This window comes from Haliaeetus albicilla, chromosome 14, assembly GCF_947461875.1.
Source record: "Haliaeetus albicilla chromosome 14, bHalAlb1.1, whole genome shotgun sequence".
Lineage (NCBI taxonomy): Eukaryota > Metazoa > Chordata > Aves > Accipitriformes > Accipitridae > Haliaeetus > Haliaeetus albicilla.
Genome location: NC_091496.1, coordinates 26,879,964 through 26,893,529, shown reverse-complemented (window position 1 = coordinate 26,893,529; position 13,566 = coordinate 26,879,964). Strand labels below are relative to the sequence as shown.

The following is a 13,566-nucleotide window of genomic DNA, read 5'->3' as shown; positions in this document are numbered from 1 at the left end:
GGGATTGCTTGTTTCCACTTCAATTGAAGTCCATTTCCATTTTGGAGTAACAGAAGAGCATATTTTAGAAAAAAAATTATTTACTATCACTAATGACACAAAGCAAACACTCAAGTCAATAATAAAGGACCCATGCAAAACATGCAAACAAATAAAAAGCACCTAAAGCCTGCTCTCAAATCTAATTTATAAAACCAAAACCATCAAAATAGGGACCACCAGTATAATAAACATCATAGATGTGTCAATATTTGTATATTGTACAACATGTTTCATATTTGAAATGCTACTGTACAGAATACCTTTCCTTGATTTTCCTGTTCTCGATGTCTGGTTAGGAGATTGTTGCATTCCTATATCCATTTACGAAAAGGCATGGAAAGGACAGATGAAACAATGACATCAGAATAAATTTGAATCCCCAGAAATTTGGAAAACATAAGCAGTACATCAAGAAAGCTATAGCAACGGGAAAATGTACTGTGACTATCAGCCTACTCTATGGTTATAAGCACTAGAAACAAAACCAATCACGATCTAAAGAACTCTCCTGTCAAGGGACAGTGTCAGTGTAACTTAATTTACTTGCTCCATGTAAAATACCCATATTCCAATATTTTGAAATACTGAAACAGATTATCAGAAATTTACTCTACTGCCAACTTTCGATTTCCCTCAACTTGACTAGTCCTTGTCTAACAGACTGCAAATGCAATTCCTTCATATTTGTAGAGCACTTCATACATACAGCACACTTAAAATCCCTCCCTCTAAGCATCCCAAAAATCCTTAGGTGCCAACAACTAAACTTTGGAGATACACTATCCAGAAATTTTGAAGGAAATCTTGGTTCTCAGTACTCACATCACCATGCGACTTTGAGCCATTACGTTATTTACACTCACTCATCTCAAGTTACAGTTTTAGCATGTTTGTTATCCCTCACTAAAAAAGCAACCCAGAAACCTGTTGCCTTAAAGCAGCTCACCTTAATAGTTGTGTCAGTTAGTGCCTAATGCAAACGTAGGCCCCTCCTACCTCAGTTTGAAGATAGGAGATTTCTGCTTAAATTGATTTGACCATGCTGAACTGTTCAGATACAGAAGTTATGCCACCAGCCAGAATGCAGACACAACAAGCACTCAGAATGAATACCCTGTTCCCCCAGGGCTATAAGGCAGGCCACAACTGGACCAGAACAGGTATGTTGACTGGTATGAGCGTCATGCATGTGTGTTTGTGTGTGTACGCATGTCTGTGTGGTATGGAAGAGAAGTTTTAGAATATAAATCACTATCCACCTGCTCTACCCATCCTACTTAATAAAGTTTTATATTTTAAGTCAACAAATGGTGTGGTTCTGTTATTGCAGCTACCTAACACCAAATTTCTTCATGACAAGGCCATAACATTTGTCTCGGAGCGGAAGGAAGGGAGTCCTGCTTATATTGATTTTACCGCAAATTAGTGGAATGGGACCTCAAGATGGTTTCTCATCCCTTGTCCGTTTCTCAGTTTTCTTAAAGGTGATACAGGACAACTTTTCCTGACCTCAGGAGATATAAATCACACTGAAGCACTCAATTCTTTTCAAGAGCTCTACAATAAAAAAAACCAAACAACGGCTTCGGTAGGGACTCAGGGAAACACTGAAGGAACAATACACTAATATGCAGTGCAGTAGTTAAAAAAAGCTGCCACTGCAGACATACTAGAAATCTGAATCCCTGCCTTTAGAAAAATTGCATAATTATTATTATTTTTTGCCAAAGAAATTCCAACTTCAAATCTAAAAAGTCTGTCATTCAGTATGCTAGGGCTGGAAGCCATTCATTTGGAGGTTTTTGCAAACCTTTCCATGATTAATAAAGAGATTCAGGTTCTGTCAAAAAGTAAACATTCAAATAAGTATGAGCCAACTCCTTAAATATGCTGACTTGCTCGTTAGAGGAGAATACTTTGAAGAATGTTCAATAAGTGCAAAAGCAGCAAAAGAAATAAGGACAACATTGAAGACCCCAGAAAAATAGTACAGAAGAGCAAAAGAAAAGAATTCTGAAGTGGGCGTTTCTCTGGTCGCTCAAGATCATCCCAGCTTCTCCTCTAACAGAGGCTTCAAAGCCTGTTACTGCAGCATATCAAAGGGACTCTCGTGATGCAGGACCTGTGCTTTGTGGGTGCAAGCCAGAGACTGCAGAGTTAATGCCAATAAATGCTCCCTATATGCTACTAATCTCTCTTGCTTAACACACTGGGGTCATCTTTTAAGAGACTGAGCACAAGGAGAAAAGGGTTCATACTACTCAGAAGAAAAACAAGCCCCACTAGAAATAGCCTGAGAACAGAGAATACTCTTTCTCCTCCGAAGTCCTTAAGCCACGTAATATTCTCTTCACACTTACTATGCCTCTTCAAATGTAGATAAGAAGTAAAGATTTCCCATTATATTGGGGATTTATATTAGTTGTACTATAATTTTCAAGGCATGGGGCAAATTATTTGGTTCCAGAACCCATACTTCACTGAGAGTATGTCAGACTTGGAATCACACAACAGTGTTATTTTGCAAGCCATGTATTTTAAAATAACCCAGGCCTGTCAGCCATTACAATGTGGTACCACAGCAATTATCTACATGCACAGGAGGCCGTAACGGAGAGTGCTGTTTGGGTGAAAGCAACATTATGCTGATTAAACTACCTGTACCAAGCCCTTTCCAAAAAACTAAATGAAAAAAAAATAAAAAAAAAAATCTTCCTTCAATCTATCAAGAACTTTACAAATCTCCGACTAGATCAAAGCAACTGTTCCCACGTCAAAGGAACAAAGATTGGCTCTAAATTAAATTCCTATGTCTGGGAAAAGTCAATGAGGACAAATATCCCATGCTTTGCTCATATTTCTTGACATATTTAAAAAAGGAGTAATGAACTGTGTTTGAACACTGTCTACTGCCCATTTGCCACATAGTTCTGATAAAACACCCTCAAAAAACCAGAAAGAATAAAACTCCCCACTGTAGGGCCTGAGATGTAAAGTACAAGACAAACAATTTCATTTAGATTAAAATATTAATTTTCTAAGATTCCTCTAGGGCTCTGTGAGCTCATAAGCATAGACTGGATTTAAAAAAAAAAAAAAAAAAAAAAATCACTGAAAGAGGTAGTTTTTTGATCACAAGGCAATTTAATTGTTTTTCTGGATCACAAAGTAATATGGATTTTTTTTAAAGCTTATCTCATAAAATTACTGAAAGTGGAAGAAAAGCATTATTTTTACTGTAAATCAAACTATGTCTAAGAAGACACAGTATACGCAGACACTGCATTGTTGCTGCTAATGAAGTTACTTTTCCAAGACAATTTTTCCTCAATATGTCTCTACAGCACCTACATGGAAACAATGGTAACTGATGCTGAGAAATAAGATTACTCACTAAGAGGAGCTTAGTGCAGGTGAAACTACTAATATTAAAACAAAGATGCACAAACTCAGTGGAAATCAAGATGTATCTTCCTGCTAACTCATCTGTTGCTACCCAACTACAGAAATATGAACAACTACTCAGAATGAACCTACTGCTTTTGTAATTGGATTTTCACAAATCTGAATGGCCATCTATAGCTAAAAAGTACACACCTGAAAAACAAAAACACTCTCACCTAGTTCCTCCCCTATCCCCCTTCTCTCTCCCTCTAGGAAAACCTATACAGATGGGCAATCTGACAGGCAGAAGGCAACAACCCTGTAAGGGGATGTGTAGTGTTACACAAATAACAACTGCCTTCGCAGCCTGACAAGAAGCACCTCCAGCTAGCAACAAATAAGCACATTCACAAACTTCTTGTGCTACTCCATCTGATGCCTCCACTAAAGTCAATGGTGAACACAGTAAGTGCTAACAATACAAGCCACCTAAAAAAAAAGGCCATAATGATTTTCCTTATGAGCTCCTCCATGGTTAAGGATCCTACCTCCTCTGTCCACAGCAGGTGCACCCAACGTAAAGGCAGCAGCTCCTACCCGGTGAGGAGTGCTAGGTACCATGATGCCTTGTGCACCACCTGCCGAAGCTTCTCCTGTGTTTTCCCAGTCTGCATAGTCTGCCAGTTGTTTACTAAGACTACATAGAGAAAGAGAGGAAATATATTTGGTAAAAATAACCACATACTTGCATATACCATTTCAGAGAACAGTTAACAGCCACTTATTACCCATTCTACACATACTCATAGCCATATGAATTTGCATACTCATATGCATTTGCTAAGGGTAGTACACACAGAACTTATTGCATGACTATTACATACCTCAATATTCACTACAGTTGTGTTCATTCTAGAGATGCATATTCATACCTACGAAGTTAACAGCTCCTGCTTGGCACATTTTTTTCAGCCTAGCTTTTAAGCATACATAACCACGTTAGAGAAGGAACACCCACAGGTACAAAGCGACGCATAAGAGGAGTAAAACTGCTTAAGATTTTAAGAAAAGGGGTATCAGTTAGACCTCCTCTGAAACAAAAGGCTGGTAGTTCCTGGTCACTGTAGTGGAAGTCAGTAAGGACAATGGTGCTGGTCTGGGGAGAGGGGTTACATGCATTTCAGTTTGCCAAGTTCCACCTCTGGATAACTGTAGGGTACAGGCACTTTAAAAGAGTTTACAAAACTTGAAATCTAACAGAGAGTTCTGGGTAGACATTTTCCTCAACTTCCAAATTAACACTAGACACAGCAATGATACATATCAAGAGATGTCACTGAGCACAGCTTCAAGACAGGTCTCAACACACCATTAAACCTTGGTGCTGTTACCAAAAATGTTCAAAAGCCGCACTGATAACTGACAACCCGTTCTAATGATAAAGTTAAAAATTTACCTAGAATATCCATGAATAACAGCATAATCCTCAGCTGTCCATCCGTTAGTGTCCTTATGGGAAACATCAGCGCCATATTGAAGAAGAACTTTTATCAAATTAAGCTCCCCACCAGAAGCAGCAGTCATAAGTGGGGTTCTGAAACATCCAAAATACGGTATGAAATAGATCATTTTACACAGACACTGTAATTATTTTTATTCCTATTTGCTCTCAAAAAAGGTGTTTTCCCCATTACTTTAAAATGAACCAAAAAAAAGCAATTTTCATTAAGTATTAAGAGCAACAGTAAAACGGGAGAGAGATTCAAAACAATTAAGTGTTCAATCTTCAAGCTAAGCTTCCACATTGACAACACTTAACATACAAACTATGTTGCTACGCAGGAGATGGTTTTTCAAATTGAGGCAATGCTGCTGAGCTAACGGCATGTTTCCTGCCAGAAGGGCCATCCCAGACAATGCCTTCTTGCAATCCTCAATGCAGAAAGCATCAGCTGAGGTATGACAGCAGCCAATGCAGACTTGCTTTCACAAGTCACACTGAAATAGTTCCGTGTGGCTCCCTGCTTTTTTTCAGCGCTCATTCCCATGCCTCTCATCAATCCACCCTAAGGAATACTAGAGATCCATGTGGAGTTTTGACAAACCCCTCACCTTTCACACTGATCTCGAGCATGCACGTCAGCTCCTTTTTTAAGGAGAAACTCTACTATCTCTTCATGATGTTCAGAGACAGCAAGAATAAGCGGGGTACATCCCTCCTGAAAGGGCAGATAAATGAAGTTAAAAATCAAAGTCACAAAACCCTTCAAGAGAAATAGTAATGAAACTTTTTGAAAGAACTTGCTTAACAAATATAAAAATTTACCTCATTCTGGGCATCAATATTGGCATTATGCTCAAGTAACAGCCCTGCTACAGATATGTTAGGAGATATGACAGCAAGGTGAAGAGCAGTGTTGCCGTCAGCATCTGCCAGATTTGGGTCAGCACCATGCTGTAGCAGAACAGCCACACATTTTTCTTGCTGGCACTGTACTGCCTGGGAACAACACACAAAAAAAGGAAAAACTTCCAGCATTTACATTTCACTGTGTTACAACTCCCCAAGCTTCCCAATGCTGGAAAATAAGAGAACCTTCACAGATTAGCTAACATATGCCTATTCCATGCCTATCACGATATGCATGTGTTTCAGCACAGGTCTGTGTAAAGAATCCTGCAAGATACATCATTAGTGCATAATCAATAAGCCCCACTTACAAGAACATAACACATTCCACATACCTTCATCAGTGGCGATCTGTTATCACTGTCAAAAAGATTTAGCTTACACTTGTTTTCTACTAGATATGTAACGACATCCACGTGGCCATTTGCACAAGCAAGATGCAGAGGTGTCCTAAAAATTAAATCAGCACAGACAGACAACCAAATAAATCATTTCAGGCTGTGATAAATGGATATGACCACAAGTTTCACTTTCCAAAAAGCAAGCTTAAGAAAAGATTTCTCATTCCATTACTAGTAACAGCAGTTGTACATCAAATGCCTGAGGCTGGCTAGCAAAAACCCTCCACAGTGTCTGCTTAGTAAGGTGACATTTCCTTCACTGTAGAACTGAATCTGCACAAAGAGATGCCTATGCCCAGGCATTGGTCACTGCCTCCAACAGGACAACACACATGGCACAGCAACAGAGACCAAAGCTTGGGAATCTGAGGACTATGGCAAGTAAACCTCTAGTTCTTCTATGATCATTCATGTGCCAGAAGTATATCAGAGATGGGTTTTATAGCAAGAATATTAGTGTTTCCCTGCACTTTGAGAATTTCTGCTTTTTCTCTAGCTTGCTTACTACTGCAGCAAAAACAAGAACACGCACCAACATGCCTCTGGTAACACACAGCAAACTAGACAGCAGAACACTGCAATCCTGACTACAGGAAAGTAACATTTGACCTTCCTGACACATGTAACTATCACAGTTCATAAAAAGCTTACCACAGAGTAAGTCCTCTCCAAGGAGGGAATACTGTGTTTCTGCAATACATGACCAGCATAAGAAAATGAAACTTTTTTCTTCAAGTTAAAGCCTTGCCAGAAAGAAAACAGATCCTTCAAACCACAGAACATCTTAGGTCTGATGTCAGTTAACCAGCCTACTTGTCCCCGAAGACACAATCACTCAGAAAGTCCTTGCATGTGTTTCCCCCTAAAGCACAGGCACAAAGCAGCAGAAGCTTCACTCTGTGCAGAAGGCAAAATGCCTGCTACTCTGCAGGACACCTGTCCCAACAGAGCAGGAGATAAGCTAGAAAACAGCCAGGACCCTCCTCCCTTGAAGGTGATGCAACAAAAATCCTGCAGTTCCTTAAGCACTGAGGGGAATGCCAGCAGTAGTTTTGAACCACATCACTGTGGGTAGGTCCTCCTCTGTATTTGGGAAAGCTCAACTAACCTTGCAATTGTTTTGGTACTTTGCTGAGAGACAGGAGCACAACAGCTCCCTGGCTAGGTGGGAACAGAAAGGGAGAGGTACAGAAATACAGTGGCACGTGATACAGAAACACAGCAATTTGTAATGCAGATACTGCTTGTTACCGGGCAGCTGATGAGCCTCCTCCATGGCAACAAGGATGAGGACAAGAAAAACACACAAAACTTCAAAGAACTTGTAGTGTCTTGCTACAGACAGGGAACTGACTGAAGCATCAACAGAAGGTCCCTCAAGAGCAACTACCACCACTTTTTGAGAAATTCCCTTATAAGTATGCGGGACCCTTCATCTCTGAAGAAATGACCGACTGAGATTACCTGAAAGCTAACCAGGACTGGTTATGAAGGAGTCCACGATCATCTAAAAGCTGCTACGCTACTACCAAGCACTAGGAAACATGACAAACCTGAAGAAGTCACTATCAGCTTTGCAAAGAAGCAAAGCCTTCAGAAAACCTGTGGACTCGTTGCTGCCCTCCTCAGCCAAGCCTCTCAGTCTGCCAACAGGAAAGGAGATGGCTCTGCCTGGAGCAAGGCCTGCCGAGCTCCACAGAAGACCCACTTCAGGGAACAGGCTGGCAGAGAACATCGGAGTGTTCACAGTTGCCTGTCCCTGCAAGAGGCCTCTAGTAACACCAAAGCTGTTCTGCCACCCAGCCTTCGGGATCCTGCCCAGACTCTGTTCCTCCTGCTGCTGCAATCCTATGCTGATCACCCACGGGGCAGAAGAGAACTGCTGATGCCTGAGCAGCGGCAAAACCACCCCACTGGGAGACCACAGGGAAACAGCAGGTTGGCAGCACTCACTTCCAATGGCGCTGGAGCTGACAACCCAGCAGCTACAAGCCAAGCAATGAAAAGCTCTAGAGTTCACTCTGACAGGCAGCTGACATGGTAAATCCCTCCTAGCGATTAGCTTTGACCCAGGATTCGCGATTAGCTGGCACCATACGTCCAGTACTTCCAACTCTGTGCTGAGCTTTGCCCATCTCTTTCAGCAAGGCTGAAGGCTTTGCTAGACCACCTCTGAAAAGCTGCCTGCTCCTAAATGATACTGTTCCAAGGAAGCCCTATGGGCTACAGGACCCGCTTTTTGGAAGGAGCCTGTAGGGGTGATACTTGCCACGCCCCGGTGCAGAATTTTGGTTTTGGAGATGCTGAGAAGCAGAACTGAGATATTCACGCGAGCAATGGCATTTTAGCCATTACTTCCCACATCTCCTATTCTTCGCTTCTATTTCCAATGATGTCACCTCTTCCACTCCCTGGAGGACACAACGAAGCTCTGACTTCAAAGCGTGGCTGGAGAAGGGCCGCGAGGCTCCTTCTGCAACCCACCTTTGCCGGGCTGCTGCCAGCTCCCTTCCACTCCTGCGTCGTCGTCCCCCCCCGGCAAGGAAACAGGACTCTGGCAACGAGGGCACCGAGGAGGCCGGGGCAAAGAGGGTAAGGCGACACTGGGATGCCAGGCCGAATTCAAGGGGTTCTGGCAGCACAAGCCGATTCCCACCTCCGGCCGAGGGCTGGGCTCGGCTACGGAGCCAGCCCTCCCGCTCCTCGCAGCGCCGCGGCCGTTCGCCCCCAGCGCCGCTGAGCTGCCGGGGGCCGCAGCGGCACCGCCGGGGACGGGACCCCCCCACCCCGCCTCAGCGCCCGCCCGGCGCTGCTCCCGCCCTTACCGCTCCGCCTTGTCCCGCCCGTCGACGCCGTATTTCTTCAGCCCCTGCCGCACCTGGGCCAGGTCGCCGCTGGCGGCCGCACGGTGCAGCTTGCCCAGGTCCTTCTGCCGGAGCTCGTAGGCACCGGCGGGGCAGGGCAGGGAGGCGCTGCCGGACGGCGGCTGCCCTTTCTTCTTCCTCGCGAACCCGAAGATCCTCTTCATCCCGCGGCAGGGACGCGGCCGCGGGCGCGGTCCCGCCTCAGGGGAGCGACGGCGGGAGGCGCCCGGCGGGCTGCGTCGGGCCCCGGGCAGGGACGGGGGAGCGGAGCCCCCCGGCAGCGGCTTCGGGCCGGGCCGGCTGCTGCGGAGCGAACCGCGGGCGGGCCGGGAGCCGGAGGGCAGGGGCTCGCTCCCCCGCCGGCGGCAGCAGGAGCAGGACCAGCAGGAGTTGCGGCGGCGGCGGCGGCCGCCGGGGCCAGCGGCTCCCTCAGGGCGGCGAGCCCCGCGCACGCGCGGCCGGCCGGCGACGGGCGGGTCCGCGCATGCGCGGCCTCGGGAGGGCGGGGGGTGCTGGCGAGGCGCGTCAGTGTCTGGGGGGGTGCCGGCAGATGTGTCTTTAAAGTCAGTCGCCGGCCCGCCCGTGCGAGTGCTTATCGGGGGCGCCGAACGGTGGGCGACGTCGCTTCCCCCCCCCCCCCCCCTCAGGCGCCGGGCTGCGACTGCGGGCGCGGGGAAGGAGGCGCCTGGATGCGGCGCTGCCGAGTGAGAGGCCCGGGGGGGGGCCGGGCCGTGCACCCCACAGAGCCCCGGGGGATCGCCGCCGTGGAGCCGCGGGGGGGGTCGATGTCCCTGGCGGCAGCAATGCCCCGCTGGGAGCGCGGGGGGCGGCTCGGCCGGGTTTGCTTTAAAAGCAAATGGCGCCAACTGGGGAAGCGCGTTTAGTGCAGAACCAGAAAATCCCCGGAAGGAGTTGCGGGCATCGCGCGGTTTTTAATCGGGTATATTTGTTGTCTTCCAGACACCTCAGAAGAAAGGCAGGATTCTGTTTACAAGGTCGCAACGTAGAGAAAGCACAGTCCATCGCTACACTCTTTCCAGGAGGAGGTGTTTCTTCTCGAGTCCTTTTTCAAGTGGAGACATGCTCAGCCACAAAAGCTTTTGGTTTTTTTACAGGTCGCTCCCCAGCCAAGACCAGGAGACCCTGCGGTCCCTGTCACATGTTTCAGACTGGTCTCAATAAAAATCCTTGTTATTAGAGAGTCAGCTTTACTTGGTAGGGCCTTTGCTGGCTGGTTGGGCTGAAATTCAGCTTCACACTTGGAAGAGGGTGCTTGATGGGGCCTGTGGACATAGTCCTGTGGGTACAACAGGAACTGTTCATTCATTACTAGCCAAAAAAAGATGCAAAATGAATAGCTAGAATCTATTGCTAAACCAACGTCCTGGTTTTGGCTGGGATAGAGTTAATTTTCTTCCTAGTAGCTGGTATAGTGTTATGTTTTGGCTTTAGTATGAGAAGAATGTTGGTAACACACTGATGTTTTCAGCTGTTGCTCAGCAGTGTTTATACCAAGTCAAGGATTTTTCAGCTTCTCGTGCCCAGCCAGCAAGAAGGCTGGAGGGGCACAAGAAGCTGGGAGGGGACACAGCCAGGGCAGCTGACCCAAACTGGCCAAAGGGGTGTTCCATACCATGTGACATCATGCCCAGTATATAAACTGGGGGGAGTTGGCTGGAGGGGATGCAGATTGCTGCTCGGGAACTAACTGGGCATTGGTTGGAGAGTGGTAAGCAATTGCATTCTGCATCACTTGCATTGTCTATTCCAGTCCTTTTATTATTATTGTCATTTTATTATTGTTGTTATTATTTCCTTCTTTTCTGTTCTATTAAACTGTTCTTATCTCAACCCACTAGTTTTAATTTTTTTCCCCTGATTCTTTCTCCCATCCCACGGGGTGGGGGGTAAGTGAGCGAGCAGCTGCAAGGTGCTTAGTTGCCAGCTGGGGTTAAACCATGACAACCAATTACCAGCTGTTTGTATTAATTTTTGCTAGCTTTTTGATCTTTGTTCATACTGTTTCTTTAATCTTTTTGGCTCATGGGTGATGCTGAAGATACCCAAAATTTGTTTCAGTTTTAATCCATTCCTATTTTTATTTTTGTTTAATAGTTCCTTTTTGTTTGTTTGCGGGTTTTTTTAAGATGTTGGTATTTCCTATTATGTTGCTTTGTCCTTTCCATGTGTTCTACGCAGCTTATCTGTAGCTTTCTCAGTATCATCTAATAACTGTTGTATCTGTTCCATTCCTGTTCTAATGCCCTGCACAAGACCCGTGTACTACAGGAAGATTGCCAAACAGGGCTTAAGTGCGGCTTAAGTATTGCATAAGCTGTTATAAGCGGCGATGAAAAATTGTACGCCAGCCCATGGGTAATCCAATCAAAGTTTATTGAAGCAAGCGGCAAACGGGCAAAACAGCGCTGGGCAGCCGGGGAGTCTCCGCGCTCCAATGGCGCGCGCCCCCCTCCTTCAGAGTCCCCTTTTTATAGTTTTTTTGTTGCCAGGTTTAGAGTCCAGAGTCTGGGCCCACGTAGGCTTGTTTAGTATCTTCTGCGATTGCACACCTTGTTGCTGGGGGAGTCGTGGGATGAAGGCTGTAGTCTTCTTCTGTGTGTCTTGTCATCTGGAGCATGCGTACTTTAAAATACCTCCTAATTAGGCATTGAAAGCTAATACATCTTGTTCACTTAGCCAGACATTGTAGTTACAAAGTTCCCAACCGCACCTGCCTGCAAAGGCCAACACTGCCCTGCAAAAACGAACACAGTGTGCAAGGCTTACAGAACCGGTTTGATTAACAAACACATAAAATAAATTTATCACATAAGCCTTGATATTTGAGTTAGTCTGCTGAAGATACACCTTTCCTTTGACACGATTCACTCCAGCTGGATAATTTAGCTCACAATCTTTGTACCGCTGAGGTACAAAATGGCACTCGCGCATTCCCTTTTTCCAGTCTGTATTTTCCCCTTACTACATCACCCTGTGTATTTTGTTTACCAAGAAGGAAAAAGTTCAGTGAAGACTTGTTGGGCTGATACCCATGTGCAGCTAATCATCCCGTTTAGTACACCTGGTTTGCAACTGCTGTGTTTTCTAGGAGGGGACACAGCCAGGGCAGCTGACCCAAACTGGCCAAAGAGGTACAACTCGGAAGAGCAGCCTGGGGAGATTGCATTTCTCTGCATGGGTTGCTCTGAGGCTTTGAAGAGAACTGGGTGGTTACACCCATCCTGCAGGCAGCGCCTGTAACAGCTTTCGCTCGCTCTAGGTGGAGAGCTGGAGCTGCGGCGGTGCTTCTGGTGTGCCACCTCTGGAGCCCTGTACAGTCAGTGGGTATGCCGAGTTGAATGGTGGCAGACTTGTTCCCACTCCTGTCTGACACTCACACCGTACCCCCCCACACACGTGGGCACACAGCAGGATTAACAGATAGCCTTCTATTGAGAATGAGGAATGGGTATCTTCTAGCTTCCACTCAGTGATGAAAAAGAAATGTTATTTTCTTTTCACTACAGTAAAAGAGTGACTGTTTAATGGAAGAGACTTATAGCATATTCAGAACCACATGGACTCACTGGCTCACACTTTTTGGGCAACCAATATACAGCTATCATTGAAATGGACTCTTGAGTGTGTTATTTTGGAGCCAGGTAGATCATAATCGGATTTATTAGGTTTAGTTGATAACAAAGCGCAATAAAACTTTTGTCTTCCTTCTTTTAATTAAACTACTTACAAATTATAAGCCATAAGAAAGTGAGAAATGTCTGCTAAAAGTAGGACTGTAATGCCTTGAGAATTGATTTCAATTTCCAAAGGAATAGAGAGTAGCATTTCTACTAATGTGGTTATTCTCAACATTTTTTAAAAATCATGCCCTGTGAGTGTATACCTGGTACTAAAAATGTTTTTTCTTATGTTCAAATACAATTTCCTGTATTTCAGATTTCAGTTTGTGGCCATTGCTTCTCAGCCCGTCACGGGATGCCAAAAGGCTGCTGTTCTTTACTGCCCCCTCCCACCGATTGATAAAGATTCCCCCCTGAGCCTTCCCAAATGAAATTCATTACAAAAAGCTCTTTACTACCTTGAGGCCTCTCCTGTTCTCATACCAAGAAGCAATAGAAGAATGGTTTCATTGCCTCTGCCTCACTCATTTTCTTTCCAGTCTATCGATGTTCAGAATCCAATCGCATGAAGACTACATACAGGTTCAATATAAAGTGTATCAGTGATTGCAGTGATGTTAGTGAAATTATTTGAGCTACAGTGCTTTGTTGGGTCAGAGCTATGGTTGGGTATGGTTGGGTTTGGTTCATCCACAGAGCTGGATATAACACATCTGTTATTCTGAGTCTACAAGAAGCTCACCCACTACCTTCTGCCCAGACCACAAGAAGGACTGCTCTAAAATACAGGAAGAGTCTGGGAACTGATTATTAGCAAGACCTCA

General features: G+C 45.2%; 1 protein-coding gene and 1 long non-coding RNA gene across 12 annotated transcripts in view; one reads left to right on the top strand and one right to left on the bottom strand.

Moving 5' to 3' along the window:
• The window catches only part of ANKRD26 (ankyrin repeat domain containing 26), a 60,316-nt gene extending 50,822 nt beyond the window's left edge, over positions 1-9,494 (bottom strand). For 4 of the 11 annotated variants that reach the window (XM_069802059.1, XM_069802066.1, XM_069802065.1 and 1 more), the window contains exons 1-7: positions 9,063-9,494; positions 6,172-6,286; positions 5,753-5,926; positions 5,539-5,645; positions 4,883-5,020; positions 3,975-4,123; positions 303-353 (exon numbers count right to left, since the gene is read on the bottom strand). In XM_069802059.1, coding sequence (XP_069658160.1) covers positions 303-353; positions 3,975-4,123; positions 4,883-5,020; positions 5,539-5,645; positions 5,753-5,926; positions 6,172-6,286; positions 9,063-9,265 — 937 coding nt within the window. In that variant the 5' untranslated portion in view covers positions 9,266-9,494. Of the gene's footprint in view, positions 1-302; positions 354-3,974; positions 4,124-4,882; positions 5,021-5,538; positions 5,646-5,752; positions 5,927-6,171; positions 6,287-9,062 lie in introns of those variants that run through there. The other 7 variants (XM_069802067.1, XM_069802068.1, XM_069802061.1 and 4 more) reach the window with 6 other exon arrangements.
• An 82-nt stretch (positions 9,495-9,576) lies between these two features.
• Positions 9,577-10,295, top strand: LOC138688985 (uncharacterized). Its single transcript, XR_011327790.1, has 2 exons — positions 9,577-9,712; positions 10,062-10,295. It is a non-coding gene; the product is annotated as an uncharacterized lncRNA (long non-coding RNA).
• The last annotated feature ends 3,271 nt before the right edge of the window (positions 10,296-13,566 follow it).